The sequence below is a fragment of the Morus notabilis genome, unplaced genomic scaffold (assembly GCF_000414095.1).
Source record: "Morus notabilis unplaced genomic scaffold, ASM41409v2 Scaffold49, whole genome shotgun sequence".
Lineage (NCBI taxonomy): Eukaryota > Viridiplantae > Streptophyta > Magnoliopsida > Rosales > Moraceae > Morus > Morus notabilis.
In genome coordinates this window covers 149,226-168,324 of record NW_010358054.1, presented here as the reverse complement: position 1 = coordinate 168,324, position 19,099 = coordinate 149,226, and the positions used below count along the sequence as shown (strand labels likewise).

Below are 19,099 nucleotides of genomic sequence, written 5' to 3'. Positions count from 1 at the left end.
TTTTATGTTGTTTGTGCAGTGGAGTGACGGTTTTATCTTTTTTATTCTCCTCCTCTATATGTGAGTGGTTGGTATTTTGGTCTTTTTAGGTGTCGGGTTGTGTTCGGACACTTTTACCCCTGCTTTCTTATTTTTCGTTTTGCCTCTGCTGCGAGCGTTTTTTACCTTTCGCCTACCTTGGGCGTCTTCATCCTTTCGCCCCCGTGGAGCCCTAATACTCCTTCCCCCTTTGATTTTCTTCTTCTCCGCCAATTTCGTCCCCTTTTTTTCTCCCTTCTTATTCTGATTTGATTCTGCTCTCTTGCTTTGTTATTGTTGAAATTTTTCGGCTGTTCCTTTCTGGTTTCGGTGTGTTGGTTCCTCCGGTGGAATTTGGGTGTAAATTTGGGGGTTTTTTTGCTTATTTTTTTAGGGTTCTTCTTCCGTTTGCATTCGTGATTTATGGTCCATTTTCCCTCCATTCTTGGTCCACGCCTCTTCCATTTACGTTTCTTGCTTCTTCCTTGCCTTGCTTTGTGTTCTTCGTTTCGATTTTTATGCATTTTTCATGGGTTACATGTTTTCTACTTAATTTTTCTGGTTTGTTTCCCCTTTTTCGGTCCATGGTCTCTTCGTTAGTTGTTCTATATTGATTAAAGTTTTTTGTTCATAGTTATTTGTTATTTTTATTATTTTTTTCCCTCCCTCTTTCGGTTTCTTGCTCTGTTTTTTCCCCTTTTTTTCTTCCCCTCCACCTGCTTTCTTCGTTAATTGTTCTATATGCATTGGAGCTTTTTCTCCATGGTTGTTTTTAATTTTTAATTTGTTACTTCTTATTTTTTATTTTTTATTTCCTATATTTCTCCACTTCAGTTGCTTCCTTCGCTGCTTTATATTTATGTATTATAGTATTTTATTTGCTAACTAATACTGCTTAGTTCAAATCCTACGTAGGTTCGTTATCTTCTCCTCTGATGGATTAATTTGTGCAGGGATTTTATCTGTATCGGTGGACTTTTTCTTAGCTGATTTCATGTCGTGTATAGGTAATTCTTGATTTTCTTTTCTTCATTTATTGCATTGATGAGTTAGGATGCTTGCAGTGGCCACTTGCTACGTGGCCGTCGCTGATACTATAATTATGCTCTAATACCAACCGTAACGACCCTGCTGATTGGTCATCACTGTAACTGGTTTTAACATATGCTTTCTAAAACTCTCAAAATTTGAGAGACCTTTTTTAAAAAAAAAATGCTATATAGAATGTTGCCGCATTTTTTTAAAATGTTGTATGAATGGTGTAGCATTTTATTTTTAAAATGTTATATAGAATGCTGTAGTATTTTCTTTAAAATGCTGTAGCATTTTCTTATAACTTAAATAAAATACTATAACGAATGTTGTAACATTCTGAAACAAAATGTTATAGCGAATGCTGTAGCATTTTGGGCATAAGTTTCTTTCTCCTAAAAAAAACTATATCATTCATTTTTTATGTAGAATGTTGTATCATTCTTTAAAAATTTATGTAACGACATAAATTTTGGTTTCTCACTTTTGAACATAGTAAAGTGTTTATACTTCAAAAACAATTCCTTTTCTAACGCATAAATTTACACATAGGTATATTTTTACTGCTCAAAATCCTGCTAGCTTATACAAACTTAACAATCATACTACAAACTTTCAAAACACAAGTTCATAGACATATTCAACAAAATCTTTAAAACTTTAAACTATTGCGGAAATAACTGTTGGTTACCGAATCGAATTCGGATGCGGAAGCGTGGGGATAGCGGATCGTGTATAACAAAAATTTTCATAAAACCTTTGAAATACTCTATAGATTATATTAATTTATGCACGAACAAATTAATCACATTAATTTATTTAATAAGAACTAAATTAGGAATTATACCCGGCGGCCGATTAGGATGATAACTTGAGTTCTTTGACCTCGAACAATCCTTGCTCCAAAGCTTTGTGTTTAGAAAACCAATGTCTTACACATCAATTCCTAGAATCCACGAAGACATGTGTGTGAGCACACCTGAAACAAAATGAGTTAGAATAAACACTCAAATTTTCACAAATACTAACGCATGCACGATGTGAAATTTTTAGAGAAAAATTTTTCCTTCCCACTCTAAAAATTAGGTTAAAATTTGTTTTCAAAAATTGTCTCACAATTTTGTATCATTCTCTTATTTATAGAATAGAAGTCAAACTTCTAGAATGAATCTAATATCTATCTCTAAGATAAAGCTTGTTAATTATCTCCTATTTGAATTTGGAACAAAAATCTCCTCTTCTCTTTTATCCATTATGGCCGGCCATAGATAAGGGATTTTATTCTTATGTAGGCGCCAATATCAGATAGGGAAGGAAGAGAAATCATCATTTATCCTACAGTCTAATTTTGACTCAAATTCAAATTCCAATTTAAGTCAAACTTAAATTAATTTGAATTCTAAATTGAATAACTTATCAAATAAGTTTAAATGGATAAAATTAGATGTGTTCAAATTCAAATTTAAATAATCATATTATTTAAATAATAATTAATTCTCAATTAATTATTTTTGAGTGTTTAATTTTTAGAATTCTATAATTCTAAAATTCTCATTTTGCTCTTTGTGTCTCGTAGAATTATTAAGACGATGCGGGGACTAATGGACCTATAATCCGGAGCTTCAATAAAATTAATAATTAATTAAACACTTTAATTAATTAATTAATTCTATTAATTTTAATAGTTATTCCACTATAAACTTGGAATTGCACTCTCAAAATTATAGACACAAATTACTTCTAAACTGTGAAGTGTCCATTCGATATAGTCACTGCATATAGATTAATCCTCCATAAATAATTTATAATTAGAGCTAGGTGAAATTCGTTAACTTCTTCAATTAAATCTTTATCCTTGAGTATCATTGATTCTCTAATGGACAGTGATTCATAAAACACATACATGAATCGGTGCTCCTACTGGTCCAAGTACCGAATCAACCCTCAAGAGAATTATTTATCTACTTCTATCTCAAGAAGGAATGGATTCTATCTCGTATAATAACATTTTCGGCTACCTACTTCATCATGTCTCCAAAATATAAGGAATAGGATTCAGGATCTCAGAATTCGTACTGAGTAAATCAAAAGACACAAATCCATAAATATGAGTCAGTTAAGAACTCAAGATTAAGATCATTCTATATATGACCATCAATAGACTCAATTAGAATTTTTATACTTAACAGAAATTACTAGAAATTCATATTGTGTTTATGTCCTTGTTCCACATAATCTCATTATGTGAAATACACTCATTCAATATCTTACCATATTAACAATGTGGATAACACCGTTCAATTATAAATGGGAATGACATGTATTAATAATGTTTTAATTAAAGATTATGAACTTTAATTAAATTCATTATGAACATCGTTTTTTATTATTATCCTTAAACATTACCCTCTCGCATATAACATTTATATACAATGTTTAAGGTCACATAAATAATCATGAAATTTTCATTTAATATTCATAAAATATTCATAAATATATGCACATAAAATAATGAATAAATTTTTTATTAAATAAATAATAAATATTATATTACATCTCATGCTTCTAGGATACCATTCCCAACAATAACTGCGTGCGATATCCATTCTCTGATCTCCACTCCGCTCGTCCGCTACCTCACCATCAGTCCATCAAACATTATGTACAGGTTGCTTACCTACAGTATAAATACTCTGAAATGAGCTATCGCTCAGCAAGTAGGAACTATTACTCACAAAATAACTGAAAGTTCACATGACTATATATGCATGAACTGATTATGTTGTCTTATGATGTTTTATCATAGTTTTACTATTTGAACTTATCTTATTTACTTATGGGTCCGAGTGCTCGTACCATTGCTTGCAATCATCAGGACGTAAGGGTTTGCAAGGTCCTCAATGACACTGTGATTTAAATTGAACTGAGTACCTCCCTTGCGGAGGACCTTTCTTTTTTTTCTTTCATCTCCCTTGCGGAGTCTGATTACCTCCCTCGCGGAGGCTGGTACGGCACTCCACTGAGTTTCTTCTTATAGGTTCCTCTTGACTTATTAAGGTGTATGCTATATGACATAACATAACATACTATAACATGGAATGTACTCAAACACATATAATTCATGTGTACTGTTCATTTTAAAATCTATTTATAATGTAAGCAAGATTTCTACTTGTTTTAGAAAGTGGGATCCTCTATTCGCCAAAGAGTCTGTTCTCTTTCTTTCTTGATTCTGAGAATGAACACCCACTAAGAGAGTGAGATTAACTATTACTTGCTATTCTATTTTAGCGAGCTTGTAAGAAAGTCTAATTTCTCTATTTATGGCTGGCTTTCTCTTTTCCTATCTTAAGGATTGTAAAACCTTGTTTCTAATTTAAATATTAGGTTTATTGAATCTTGATTACCTTACTTTTTATTAGCAAAGTCTGAAATCGACATACTTTCCTGAGATTATACTTCGAGTTCTTCAACGAACTGCTCTGTTCAACACCAAAACTGTCTTAACAATTATGTAGTGTTTTTCTAAGAAAACAGTTTAAAGCTTCTATTTAGAACTAAAACCAAGTTTAGCCTCAAATTCTAGAATTAAAACTAGGTTTAACTTCAAATTCTCAAATTAAATTTTGGAGGAGTTTTGCTTTATTTTTCTGTGTTTTCCTAGCTATCCTTAGCTCGTTTTATCCGTTACTTCATCTTCTAATCATAACTAACAATCTTTCTCACACAATTTAAGCAACTTAAGAACCATACTCTAGGGTTCCATCTAATTTCTCACAATGATTTTCATATTTAAAAGTTGCTAGAAACATAATCTAACAACCACAAATTCATCATTTAATCACTAAGTTGTCAATTCTTTCACCAATTGAAACTCAATCATCAACTTAGCAAACTTTCTCCATACTCTCTACCACATCCAAACCATTCGGCCAAGGTAAGAAAAAGGAGAGGAAAACTGAAATCTCACCTTAGAAGAATGAAGAACAAACTCCTGAATCACCAATCATCGGTAGTTCGATCGATTCCCGCTTAAAACTTGTTTTTCTTCAGTCGAAACCCCAATTTACACGATTTGGCCTTCCGGACCCATTTTTCGTCAGTTTTTTATTCTGATTATTTCTAAAACCCTAGAATTGATGTTTTTCAATTCTTTTTAACTTCTTAACCTTAAGATTCATGTGTTGGCCCACTTGTGGGTTTAACACAGCATTCTGCACATCCTTATTTATTGCAGTCTTAAAGTCAGTAACGGTATCTTACCTAATTTAAATTTCTAATTGCTTACTTGATGTCATCTTACTTACATAAGGCAGGTTTAGTGAACACTTGGTAATCACCCTTTAATGTTCTATTCTTATAGCTATTCTTATTACTTCATTCTGACTTTCGGGAATTTACCTAGTTGACAGGAAATTTCAGTTCCCGACTTTGTCAACTTCTAAACTTATATTGCATCTGAATTTCTTTACTGATATACCACCCCTTTAATTTTCTTTTATATGTTTGGAAATTAAGGGTTTTCTCCTTAAATATCATAGCGTTTTTCTATACGCTGCTAACATTATACTACACTAAGAGATTCTTAGAATTAGGATTCTCAAATTGTATATGCACGGAGAATTCTTCCGCCTTAATTGCGGTAAGAATTTATCAATTGAATTTACTTGTTCTTAAATTATGAACTCATCATAAAACTTGCTACAGAATATAAGAATACTAATATTAATTCCATAAATCATTTAGTCACAAAATATGACAGTATATTACTGAGAAAAATCCTTGACATAAATAAATAAATTTACATTATTTAATTCTAGAATTTTCTTGGTCATTATAGATTTATAGCTTCACTATTTTATCATTACTTAATGGCATTGACATGTTTACTTGCAATTCATTTGTTTATTAGCAACTTGCTTAGATACATGTCTTTACTTTAGATGTTTTACAATTAATTCTCCTTTCTGTTTTTTTTTCCCTTTCTTCTTGCCCCTTTTTGTTCCCCTAACCATCTTCCCCCTCCCTTTCTTATTCCCTCATAGCAATGATGATTATGAATAACCTTGACACCTTGAGTTTGATATGATTTGTCCAAAAATTACCGTGAATGTGGTTTTTTCATTTTATCTTGCTTTTGTCTACGTCATTTGATTCAGAGCCTTTTGTTGTTTCTTTTCTATTATTTTTTTTGTTTATTCTTATACTCGTACCTTTTTTGGACCAGTATTCAATTTAAAAGTTATTTACATACATATATACATATATATTAGTTTCCTTTTTTCATTATTAAATCCTACTTTTTTCACGTTCTTTCCTTTGCCAATGGTATCCTTTCATGATTTTGTATTATTATCAACTTCTGATATTTTTACTACTACTATTTCAATTGATGTCTATTTGCCATGAATGTAGTTTTTTATTTTGTCCTGCTTTTATCTACATCCTTTGATTCATAGTCTTTTGCCGTTTCTTTTCCCTTATTTTTTGTTTATTCATATGCTCTTACCTTTTTTGAATCAATATTCAATTCAAAAATTATTTACATACATATATGCATATATGTTAGTTTCCTTTTTTCACTATTAAATTCTGCTTTTTTCCATGTATTTTCGTTTGCCTATGGTATCCTTCCATGATTTTGTATTATTATCAACTTCTGATATTTTTGCTACTACTATTTGAATTTAGATCTACTTATATGTATAACATGTTGTTCTCTTTTTTTCTTTTGCCCTCTCCCTTTTCTTTTCTTTTTCCCCCTTTCTATTTTGTTTCAACCTATTATTTTATTTACTTTCTGTTTACTTTTCTGTTTTCTTTTGAGTTTAAGAACTTGAGTTAAAATGAGAATTTGACCACAGATTTTAGTCTCAAATTCAAATTAAAATTCAAATTTTACGAAAGAATATGATCTTAAATAAAGTTGTAATTTAAATTTAAATGCAAATGAAGAAGCCTTATTCCAACCCTAATATTGCATTTAAAAGCTGATAAAGGAAATACACTTCTAACATAAATAATTTTGAGTGCATTTTGCAATAATTTTTTTCGTATTCTTTTACAAGTTTTCAGTTTCCATGTAATTTCATTAGCATTTCTCCGCATTTCTTTTTTTTTCTTAGGCAATGCAATTTGTTTCGTTTGACCCAATCAAAAAGAAAAAAAGAAAGAAAGAACGTCAAACTAAAAGTCAAAGTGATGATTTTACCTCCTTAAAAAAAATAGATAATTAGACCTAACACCACTTTCTTTCGTTTGGAGGCATACGAAACGTTTTAAGCCTGTCTAGTTTGTTGATATGAATTTTTAATTTGAATTAATATGTAATTTTATGTGAAAATTTTTTTATTGTAATAAAAAAGTTAGATATAACTATTTTTAGAGCTTTTTACTGTAACAAAACTTAAATTCTAAACTCAAATCGGTAAAATTAACGAGACTTTATCTGTTTCTTCTTACAATTCATTTGAGAAAATGTTTTTTTTTCTGGAGAAAAGAATCAGGTGTGGTTGGCCCAACGAAAATTCCACGTGTCTCTCGAAAATTGGGTTATCCTTTTAGTACGATTAACGTGGCAAACTGACATTGGTGTCCTTAAATGAGTAGCCATCTGTCAAAATATCATTGGTGAAAAAAATCGAGCTCAAGTAGACACACAGCAGACGATCCACCACAGCTTCTGAGTGGCCGACACTAACGCCACGTTTCGTCTTGTGATTGACCGGATGGAGAAAGTGAAGGGCCCGACTTGATGCAACAATGAAATAAGTTAAAAATTTTCCCTATGTTTTTGCTTAAGCTTTTTTTCCCTGTAATTGTTTTCATTTCTTTTGTAGTTGTTTTTTTTTTAATTCTCTCTCTTGTTTTATAAACAATTTGTATAGTTATTATTTTAAACTAATCATGCGTGTGTGAAACGTGTTTAAGATTAGAACTAAACAAAAACTAAAAAAAGAGGAAAAAGTGTTGATTTGTGGTATGATTTTATATGTTTTAACACCGTTTTGCGATAAATTATTGATGTTGCTCAGATAAAAATACTATATAGTCATTCAAATTTAAACAAAAAAGCGCTAAAATAAAATAAAATCATACTTAATTAAATGAAAAACACAACAAACAAAACAAAATAAAACTAATTAAAACACAACAAAATAAATTATAGTTTTTTCATGTCCTTTGCTTCAAATCTTTCCCGTTTTTGTCTTCATTTCTTTTATGCCATTTTTTTCTTTCTTCTCTTTAAAAAAAAATTATTTAATTATTATTTTAAATGAATCACAAACACAAAGCGCACACTTAAGACTAGTAAAATAAAAAAGATAAATCATGAAAAAACCATCATATAGCGCAAAGTACTTAAAGCCTAACCAAATAGGATAAACTATCATGAGAATACTAAGGGGCAAGTTAATGATAAGATAACAAATAAGAAAAATATTGCAATAATAAAACAAAAAAAGAAGAGGGTTAGGAATTAAATTTCAGGGTTTTTAACTGCTAAACGTCTGAAAGATTCGTATTTCCTTTACACACAAACACATATAGATTTAGGAAATAAATCTGACCAGAATATGCAGTAAATTTGATACCGAAAATAGCTTTAATTGACGTATATAAAATTATAGAAAAAAAACCTTAAAAAGGATGAATTCATCAATGCCATTAAACTATATATGTTATTTGAATATGCCTCGTACTTCGAAAATCATTTAATCCCTTAAACTATCTAAAATTGTTTAAAACACTCATTCCTTCTATAATACTAACAAAATGATTAATGTAATACTACTTATAATTTCATAAATATCACTCAAATTATTTGTTCTATGTCAATCTGTGCCTTGAACTGTTAATTTTGTGTCAACCTACCTCCTATTTTTTAACAACCGGAGAAACATATCCAACCAGACTTCTCATATAATTCAAGGAGATATTTATGTAATTAATCACTAAAAATATGAAATGCGCTAATTGGTTCATGAAACAAAAAGAGGCAAGCAACTGGATTTGTGTCGACAAAAAAGTCTCGAAAATTGAGGAGTGAGGACAATGGGTTATCGTTGTTTTATTCTCATGGGAGCAGTATTGAAAGTTCGGGCGGCAGATATGCCCGATGCCTGAAAATTTTCGGGCACAGCGGGTAGGCGCCATTCGCCGCCCGTCTGACTACTTTGGCCGGGCACGGGCTTGGGCAGCCCGAGGAAAATCTATTCCGGCTGCCCGCCGCCAGTAGAGAAGTCGAGTTCGCCGCCCGTTGGATTTTTTTTTTAAATTTTTCCGCGTAACCCAAATTTGCCTGAACTTTGCCCAAATTTTTTTACCGTTAGCCCGATTTTTACCCGAATTTTGAGCCCAATGGTTCTTTTTTGCCCGACCCGACCGCCGCCCGAATTGTGAACCCCAACGGCTATTTTTATTACCGTTGCCCGAATTTGCCCGAACCCCGACCCGACCGCCCGAAAATCCCATAGCTGTTGGAACTAAATTTTTGGGAGAAATTTTTTTTTTTTCCAAGCCAAAAAATTTCTTATAAATACCCCCCTCCCCCAACCATTTTCCTCACCCAAAAACTCTCATCATCTCTTAATTTCTCTCAATCTCTCTCAAATCTCTCTCAAATCTCTCTTAATCTCGCTTAAATCTCTCGCGATCTCTCTTAATCTCTCTCAAAGCACTCTCAATCTCTCTTATTTTTCATAATGGCTTCTTCTAGTTATGGTGATGATATTCCCATTGATGCCAAATTCAACATCGAAGAAGGGCAATTTCCTTATATTTTTCAAACGCAGGAATCGCAAACTACAGAAAGAGTTGCTGAGGAAACTGTAAATCCGAGCCTGGTGGACGTACTAGAGGTCATGGACGTAATGGTGGTGGGCGTGGAGGAAAGGCAAGCGGAAGTGCTAGTGCAAGTGTTGCAAGTTCTAAGAAGAAATGCAAGCATACCTCAGCAGTTTAGGAGCACTTCAACACATTCGAGGAGGTCAACAATAACGGTAACATTAAATACATAGCTTAATGCAAATATTGTGGTGATAAATTACAAGGTAACACTAATGACGACACTACACACTTGAGAAGACACTCTAAAAAGTGTCTTCAAAAGCAAGGAGGCGGACCCGATCTCTGCCAAACACAATTATCGTTTGATTGTCAAACCGGCGGTCTAACCACTTGGAAATACGATCCGCAAGTCAATTGTATAGAAATGGCACGCTTAGTAACCACATTAGATCAACCAATTAGTTTTACTGAACAAAAGAATTGGCAACATTATATTAAAATTGTACATAATCCTAATGCACAATTTTTTTCAAGAACTACTCTTAGGAAAGATGTATTAAAATTATATAAACAAGAAAAGAAAGCATTAATCAACCTTTTACACTCTACTAGTGGTTGCGTTGCGTTAATGGTGGATATTTAGTCCACCATTGCCAACAAAGATTATTTAGCTGTAACTAGACATTATTATAAAGGTTTTGATTTAGATAAGAGAATATTAAGTTTTAAATGTGTTATAGGATCACATACTGCCAATTTAATATATAATACAATTTTATCTGTCATTGATGAATATAGTTTAAGGGATAGAATAATGGCCATAACATTAGATAATGCAAATACTAAAGCAATAGAACTTTTTGAAAATGATTTAAGTTTATTCGGTAATAATGATATATTTCACCAATGTTGTGCATGTCATATAATTAATTTAATAGTGAAATCCGGTTTAAAATCAATGTCAGGTCATATTAAAAGAATTAGAGATAACATTGTTTGGATTCAAGGTAGTAATAAAAGAATACAAGATTGGTTTAAATTTCTACAAGCATGTAATCAAAATCCTAGAGTATTAGCCTTAGATATGCCCATAAGATGGAACTCCACTTATATAATGCTTGAACAATGCATCCCCTATAAAGATGCAATAACAAATTATGTTAGTGTAAAATTAGGACCAGGATTTATAGATGAAACTGATTGGTAAATTACCGAACTCTTGTTTAACTTTTTAGGTAGATTTAACGAAGTTACTTTAAAGCTTAGTGGAACTTATTACCCAACGTCACCATTAGCGTTAGGAGAATTTTTAAGAATGTATATTTTATTTAATGAATTTAGGACACACGATGTTTTAGGAGTTCCTATCGCTTCTATGGAAAAAAAGTTTAAAAAAGATTGGTCTAAATTACCAATGTTGTATGGTTTCAGTGTTATTTTCGACATTAGATTAAAATTAGATAGTTCAGAAAGTGGATTAGATAACTTAGGTGACTTTTTAAAAACACACATCGTGTAGAATAACCGCAACAACGAGACGACAATCCGCATTCATTCTTGAATGTTTTTGGGTTGTCTAAGAAGAGGAAGAAGACGACAACGACGACTCAAGGTCAAGAAGAATATGGGAGTGGATCTTCATCAAGAGGTGGCGGCAATAGCGGCAGCTTCAACGAGTTAATGGCGTACCTGAGTGAGGGATTAGTTGTAGACAATAGTGAAATGTTTGATTTGGTTCAGTGGTGGAGGCTACGAGCATTAACTTGGCCGATCCTAACACGACTGGCAATGAATATTTTTTCGATTCCAGTCTCTACTATTACAGCCGAACAAGCATTCAATACAACCGGCCGAATACTTGAAGAGCGAAGACATGCATTGCAACATGATATTGTTGAAGCTTTGGTGTGCATCAAGGATTGTGATCGTTCCGATCAACGCTTACACGATACAATTTTACTGGCAAGCCAAGAATTGATCGACAAATTTAATAGATTAACTTTTAATTTTCAAGACGATCCTTCTGCTTCAAATTAAATTCTATTATTGTAATTTGTAAATATTTATTTACTTTGTATATTGTTATTGTAATCTTGTATAAACTTTATAAGTTCGTCAAATTTGTAATTCATCACACAATGATTGCACTCTTTTTTCCTTACCAAGTTTTTATCCCAATTGGATTTTTCTTGGTAAGGTTTTTAACGAGACAATCATGAATTACAAATTTAAAAATCAATAAAGAAATAATTTTTTATATAGTTCGTGTGTTCATTTTAAATTTCAAATTGTAATATATATATATATAATAATATATAAATATATAATATAATATAAAAAATATTTAAAATTTTGGGCAACTCGGTCGGGTATCGGGCAGCCCGACCGGGCACGGACAGCCAAAGGCTGCCCGAAGCCTGTCCAAGAAGAAAATTCGGGTCGGATCGGGCAGCCCAAAAATTCAGGCAGTTCGGGCTCGGTCATCAGGTAAAAATTTTGACTTTTCAGTGGTCGCGGGCGGCCGGTCCAAAATTTCAGCACTGCATGGGAGTAACTTAGTAGCCCACACACTAGCGCACTAGCACAACTGTCCTTTTCATTGAAATTAATCATTTTTTGTTAGAATTCTCCTTTGAAGCTGACATCTTTTAAGAGCTCTGATCATAACACAAAGGGCATTCCTTCAATTTTTTGTGTAAGGTTGAGGTGGGTTTATCTCTATTTTCTTCTTTCAATTTAAATTTTTTGAGAGAAAAACACTACATCAGAACTACGAAGTATGATCTTAAACTAGACAAAACTATTAAAACAAACATCACCTTATTGATCAGCTGAAGAAATTAAAAAGATGAGTCAACTGCTCAAGTCAATGTGAGCTAGCTTTCAAAAGTATTCGACCCGTACGAAACGTCTAAAATCGTTTAAAAGTCTCCTGATTTGATATAATTTTTGTCCATATATAATAAATACACTTTTGTCACATCAATAATAGCTAGCATGTATATGAGGAAAATTCTATCCTAGTAAGAAGAATTAATAGTTACGAAAATGACCAGCATTATGAAATATGAATGAATGAATGAATGACCGACTAACATAAGGAATCACTAATTGCTTGACCAATAGTTTTCTCATGTATTAGTGTCGGAGTGGAAAGATCCAGTCGCTAAAACGACATCATTTTGATGTAAAAGAAACGACGGTGTTCAGAGGGTGACAACGCAAATTAAGAAGAAACGATCTCATATTTGGTTCAACCAAAACAACATATGACAAAATTAATAACCGAAGAAGTTGATCCCAGAATGAAAGATCCGAGTGAAAGAGGCTAAGTAAAAAAGCAGAAAAACTTGAAGATGGAAAGAGAGGGTCAAATCAGATGGTGGAGAAGAACAAGTGTTTTAGATAAATGGTTTAGAAAGCTTCAAGGATATTTCCAGTATAGATAAGGGTCTATAAACATAACAATGGAAGAATAAGATATCTCTCTATTTCTCTTTTTTTCTTTTTTCTTTGGACGGTCACACAATCGCAGCCATTCACACGATTCAATGATAAAAAAGAAAATGACATCGTTTCTTTCTTTGCTATTGCATTGCTAGTTGCTATTCTATTTCTTCCCAAGGACTTTTGGGAGTAATTCTTTTCGCAACTCGAATCACAACTTCAAACATTTTGTTGCATTATTTTATCTCATAGAAATTTAAATTCAGACTTTTTTATTAGAGTGTTTTCTGTCACATAAATAAATTTTAACTCAATGTCTCAATTTGAATCAATAAAAAGAATGCTTAGGCCCCGTTCATTTTATTGATTTGAGTTTAGAATTTGAATTTTGTAGCTCTGAGAAACAGTCACATCTAACTTGTTTGTTACAATAAAAAAATATCACATAAAGTCACATCTCAATTCGAATTAAAAATTTAAATCAGCGAACTAAACGGACATTTAATTTATTATATTATATTATAAATCTATAACGACAGTTACAGATACTTCATATATACACGGAAAGTTCCTAGTGGTATGTATGATAATGACAACTTAAAAAGCAGGACTGAGAATAAACGTTTAGTAGAGAAAATCAGAAATCAAAAACAGCGATTAGAGTCGAAGTGGTGAAGATTCAAGGCCCTCCAAACACACAATAATTGTATCTATTAATTCATCGTCTCGCTTATCGTATTTTGTTGTTGGGCGTGGAAAGTTTGAATCTTCTGAGCAATTCATTATTTGACTAAATAAAACAATTCTGGATTAGAAATGTTACTTGGTTGGCTAGGCTCATTTGCCTTGTAAACAAAAGAATTACAGCCTGTTTTTTTGCTAGTAAAAAGAATTCTTTATATTATGTGTATACACATATCTATACCGGAAATGTGTGAAGAACGGTTGGAGCGGTGCTAGAAGAAGGCTCATGAAGTAGTTCCGAAGATGTGGGCCATTTATAGAATGGTATCAGAGCCTACACCAAGTTAAATGTATGGCTAACGAGGATGTTGGGCCCCCAAATTGTGGGGTAGTTATGACAATCATCAATCTCTTGAAGAAAAAAGTCTAAGAAAAAGTAAGTTGTGAGTCTCACATCGCCTGAGAATAGTTATAGATAACTGTTTATAAAGAATGACACCATCTTTTAATAGTATGAAGTCTTTTGAGGTGAAACTTAAAAGTAAAACTGTGCATGTTCAGACCTAAAGTGAACAATGCCATCTTCTAATGATATGAGACCTTTTAGGGTATCAAAAACTGTACCTAGCTAGAAATATGTCCAACGAGGATGTTGGACCTCCACAAAGAAGAGTGACTGTAATAATCATCAATACCTTGAAGCATGAAATCTAAGAAAACTTTACAATCCCATATTGGCCGGAGAAGGATATAGATAAAGAATTATAAGGAAGAACATCACCCCTTAATGATGTGAGACATTTAAAGAGTTTATATTACTCAACCAGCAAGAGATTTAGCTATAATACTCAAAACAAGAACAAAAAACTATATTCTAACATAGGACCAAAATTACAAGAGCTTAAAAACTCACCCTTAAAGAAAAAGCTGTTTTAGGCTCCATTGATGATGAAAACTCGTTCTTAGCTTGAAGGATTTGATTAAAATAAGATTCTTACCGAGAAAGAAGAACAAAAAATTCGGATTAATAGACAACCATGGAGAGAAATTGTTAAAAAGGAAGTTTGTTAGAGAGGAACTTACCAAAACACAACCACAACTTGCAACAGTATGTAACAACTCTCGGATTTTAAAATGGCAGCCACTTTAGCATAAATTTTGGACTCTATAATCCTCTTTGAACACTTGAAAACGTTCGTGCATGATCAAACAATGGAGTGAGGAAGATATTTTGATAAAAGACAAAACTTTGAATTTGGAGGTGGTTTGAGTGGTTTAGGTTTATTGAGCTTTCTCTTTCTAGAAACGAATTTTAGAGAGAGAGAGAGTGGATGAGTCTGAAAATGAAAGGGAGAGTTATTTTTGAAATCATAGTTTGGATCACACATTTTTCAAAAATTCTATTTTCAACACTGAATTTTGGCAAAATTGCAAAATTAACCTTGAAATGGAATTTTGAGAAAATTCTATTCTTGATTAATTTCGACACTCCGGTTAAGAGTACAATGTTAAAAATTCTATTCATAATTTAATTTCATGAGTTTTTCACCAATTATTTAACTATCATAGCCGTGAACAACATGTTCAACGGTTCATGTGTGAATCAAGAAGATTAAATCTCATTAGAATTATCATAAAAATCATACCTTACAAATAAACTTATGAGTCAGAAATATTTTTATCAGTAATGACTTAATAAACATTATCTTCATTGTCATACATGTAGTCAACAACATTTGTAGAATCTGAAGTCTCTTAGGTTTCTTATTTTCTCTTTTTTTCAGGGTGCTTTATTAATTCTTCACAATTTCTCCTAATATACAATTTCTTATGACAATCGTAGCACTCAATATCCTTCCTTGATCGGGATTGAAAACGATCATCTCTTTTATCATAATATCACCTTCGTGACTTACTTCTACCCCTATTTGAATCTGACTTCGTGCCATTAAAACTTGCTCAGTATGAGACGTACTACTTGGCTTCTTTATATTTGCAATCTCTAACAGAGTAGTTGACACCTCATCCATGTAGCTACCAAAGTCTCATGTGATTTAGGTAAGGAGGTCAACAAAATTACCGTTTTATCTTTCTCATTAATTTTGACATCTACACTTAATAATTGAGTTATGCACTTATTCAAATTTTTATATGGTTCCTAACATCACTTTCTTTATCCATCTTCAACTCATACAAATATTTTTTCAAATATAATCGATTTCTTAGAGATTTTGACATATAAACTTTTTTCAACTTCCCAAGAAGAAATGAAATGAAGATCACCAAGATCTTTCATGGCGAAGTGCGTACCCAGTCGCTGAATGAAAGAAAGGGGTCTCGGTATTCGTTCTGACTTCCGAGAGAGCGGCTTTCCACTTCTGGCTTAAAGGCTTGCTTTCCTGGCTCCTTTCAAAGGTAGGCTTATCGCCGAAGACAAACCAACCGATCTACGCTCGAACCTGCCAAGCCAATCTAGATGTCTTACGCATAACACAAGCTAAGCCGCTTCCAGTGAAAGCAGTAGTCAGTTAGCTCAATAAACCTAGCAAACACCGGCTAGATAAGTTAGGAGTTTGAATATGCCCAGAGTACAGCGCAACTTAGACCTTAATGGACGAGAGGCTCTTTCTTACTTATTCTCGAATCCCCTGCTCTTAGAGACTCGTACAAAGAAGAAAAGAAGTGTCATCCGAGAGTCTTCTTCGTCTTCTGCTGGAACTGTTTTCTCTAAAGGTAGTGAAGTGAGCCGAGGAGAGGAAGCATCTTGTTCACCAATCCGATCTTCTTTCAGAAGCCGGTAGAGAATAGGCTGTGATGCCAGAGGAGAGAGAATTTCTTTTGTTGACAAAAATGTTTCATTCGTAACACTTATTTCAATTCAGAAATTAAATTTAAATAAATAGTACTTACCGCTCTTTGATACTACTTGTTAAGACTATAAGATCTACCGCAAGAGATTGAGATTTCAACTTAAAAAATTAACTTTTTAAAAAGTGTGCTTCGAACTTCCATGTCCCGTCTGAAAATAGGCCTGAGGAGTTAATCGCAAATCAAAGAGATGAGACGAATCCTGATTCCTGAAGGTAACAAACTTTGGTGGGGATTACGATGTCAGTCAGAAGAAGGCACAGAAAACAATAATCGCAGCAATTCACCCGATTCAATGATAAAAAGAAAATGACATCATCTCTTTGTTTGCTATTGCAATGTATTGCTACCCTATTTCTTCTACATATACATATATATGACGTAATCAATTATATTATTATTAATATATATTCTATATTAGATGGATATGACTCAATTATATGGAAAGTTCTTAATCGCAGGACTGAGAACAACGTGTAGAGAATTCAGAAATCAGAAGCAGGAGACTAAAGGGTTGAAGGGTGAAGATTCGAGGCCCTTCAAACACAACCAAAGTTTTAATATTTATCCTCTTCCCTTCCTATTTCTGGGTAAGCTTCAATTTAAGTCCCTTTTTCTCCGTTCTTTTTCTTTTTCCTTTTTCTTTTCTGTTCTTTCCTTTTGCTTTATTTATTTATTTATTTTTTCCCTTTTTCAATCGCTCCATATTGCTAAATATCTTATTTTGTTCTTGGGCGTGGAAAATTCGAATCTTGTGATTGGGCAAGCAATTCATTATTTGACTAAATAAAACTGTTACGGATTACGTAGTTGGCTTCTTTGCTTTAATTAAGAAACAAAAGAATTACTTGTTTGCCTCTAAGCATTCCTTACTCTAATCGCGCTTTTGTATATGTTCGTCCCACTCTTATTAATTAATTGCATTCGGTAGTTGAAAAATAGTAGAGTTGGGTCTTTCTGCTGTTATACATGCAATATCTTATTCTTAGATCCCATTCATTTCACTAATTTGAATAATCGCGCTTTTGTATATGTTCGTCCCACTCTTATTAATTAATTGCATTTGGTAGTTGAAAAATAGTAGAGTTGGGTCTTTCTGCTGTTATACATGCAATATCTTATTCTTAGATCCCATTCATTTCACTAATTTGAGTTTAGAATTCGAGTTTTACTACAGTTAAAAGCTCTTAGAAACAGTCATATTTAACTTTTCTGTTATAATAAAAAATTTTCACATAAAATCACATCTCAACTCGAATTAAAAACTTAAATCAACGAACTAAACGGACCTTTAGTGTGATAATTGTCAAAAACATTATCCGACTATCATTGGACATTGTGCCACAATACAACTTTTGTGCTTAGTCATAATTTTTGCATTATGAAAAGGTCTCTCTGGTGCTTGAAAACTCTTTACTGTTATTAAATGAATAGGATGTAATTAACCATTCCATTCCATTCCATCTAGTGAAAGAAAAATGGCAGCACTGGCAACCGCGGAAGTCTGCGACACAAATGCAGCACTTCTTGCCACCGGGGAGCTGCATGTGTTGCAGCCGCTGTTCAAGACGTACGGGCAGTGCAGGGCGTTTGCGGGGCCCGTGGTTACGCTGAAGGTGTTCGAGGACAATGTGTTGGTGAGGGAGGTTTTGGAGGGCAAAGGAGAGGGAAGGGTGTTGGTGATAGATGGGGGAGGGAGTATGAGATGTGCTTTGGTTGGGGGGAATCTGGGGCAGCTGGCACAGAACATGGGGTGGGCCGGGATCGTGGTGAATGGCTGCATCAGAGATGTTGATGAGATCAACGGCTGTGATATTGGGGTCAGGGCTTTGGCATCTCATCCTGTGAAATCAAACAAGAAAGGAGTCGGGGAGAAGCACGTGCCTGTCCACGTTGGAGGAGCCTTGATACGTGACGGAGAATGGTTATATGCAGATAGCGATGGCATTCTTATCTCCAAAACTGAGCTCTCTATCTGAAGTCTTTAGACTTTACAATTTTATCACATCAATAAGAACTGAGATTTGAGATTTGAGAGAGGATAACATGAAATACTCTCAATTCACATTACAATCCCTAGGAAATTGCTCGTGTTTTCTACTCCACATGTCGTTTCACTACTTATCTTTGTACCTTTTATTTATTTATTTATTTTTTTTCTTGTTCTGTGCTAGTTCGGGACTAGACCATAGTTTCAAAATTGTCTGTTTCTCACTCTGGTCGTTTTTGTTTTTGATAGTTTATAATACTTGTTGTCTTT

At 33.1% G+C, this 19,099-nt stretch overlaps 1 protein-coding gene and 1 long non-coding RNA gene across 2 annotated transcripts; one reads left to right on the top strand and one right to left on the bottom strand.

Moving 5' to 3' along the window:
• Nucleotides 1-13,977: 13,977 nt before the first annotated feature.
• Nucleotides 13,978-15,280, bottom strand: LOC112090289. The gene is made up of 3 exons (XR_002901575.1): nucleotides 15,055-15,280; nucleotides 14,885-14,964; nucleotides 13,978-14,397 (listed from the first exon to the last, which is right to left on the bottom strand). It is a non-coding gene; the product is annotated as an uncharacterized LOC112090289 (long non-coding RNA).
• A 1,643-nt stretch (nucleotides 15,281-16,923) lies between these two features.
• LOC21397081 (putative 4-hydroxy-4-methyl-2-oxoglutarate aldolase 3) lies at nucleotides 16,924-19,005 on the top strand. Its single transcript, XM_010091424.2, has 3 exons — nucleotides 16,924-17,179; nucleotides 17,301-17,429; nucleotides 18,308-19,005. Exon 3 carries the CDS (start codon nucleotides 18,318-18,320, stop codon nucleotides 18,816-18,818), a length of 501 nt encoding a protein of 166 aa, XP_010089726.1. The 5' UTR covers nucleotides 16,924-17,179; nucleotides 17,301-17,429; nucleotides 18,308-18,317; the 3' UTR covers nucleotides 18,819-19,005.
• The last annotated feature ends 94 nt before the right edge of the window (nucleotides 19,006-19,099 follow it).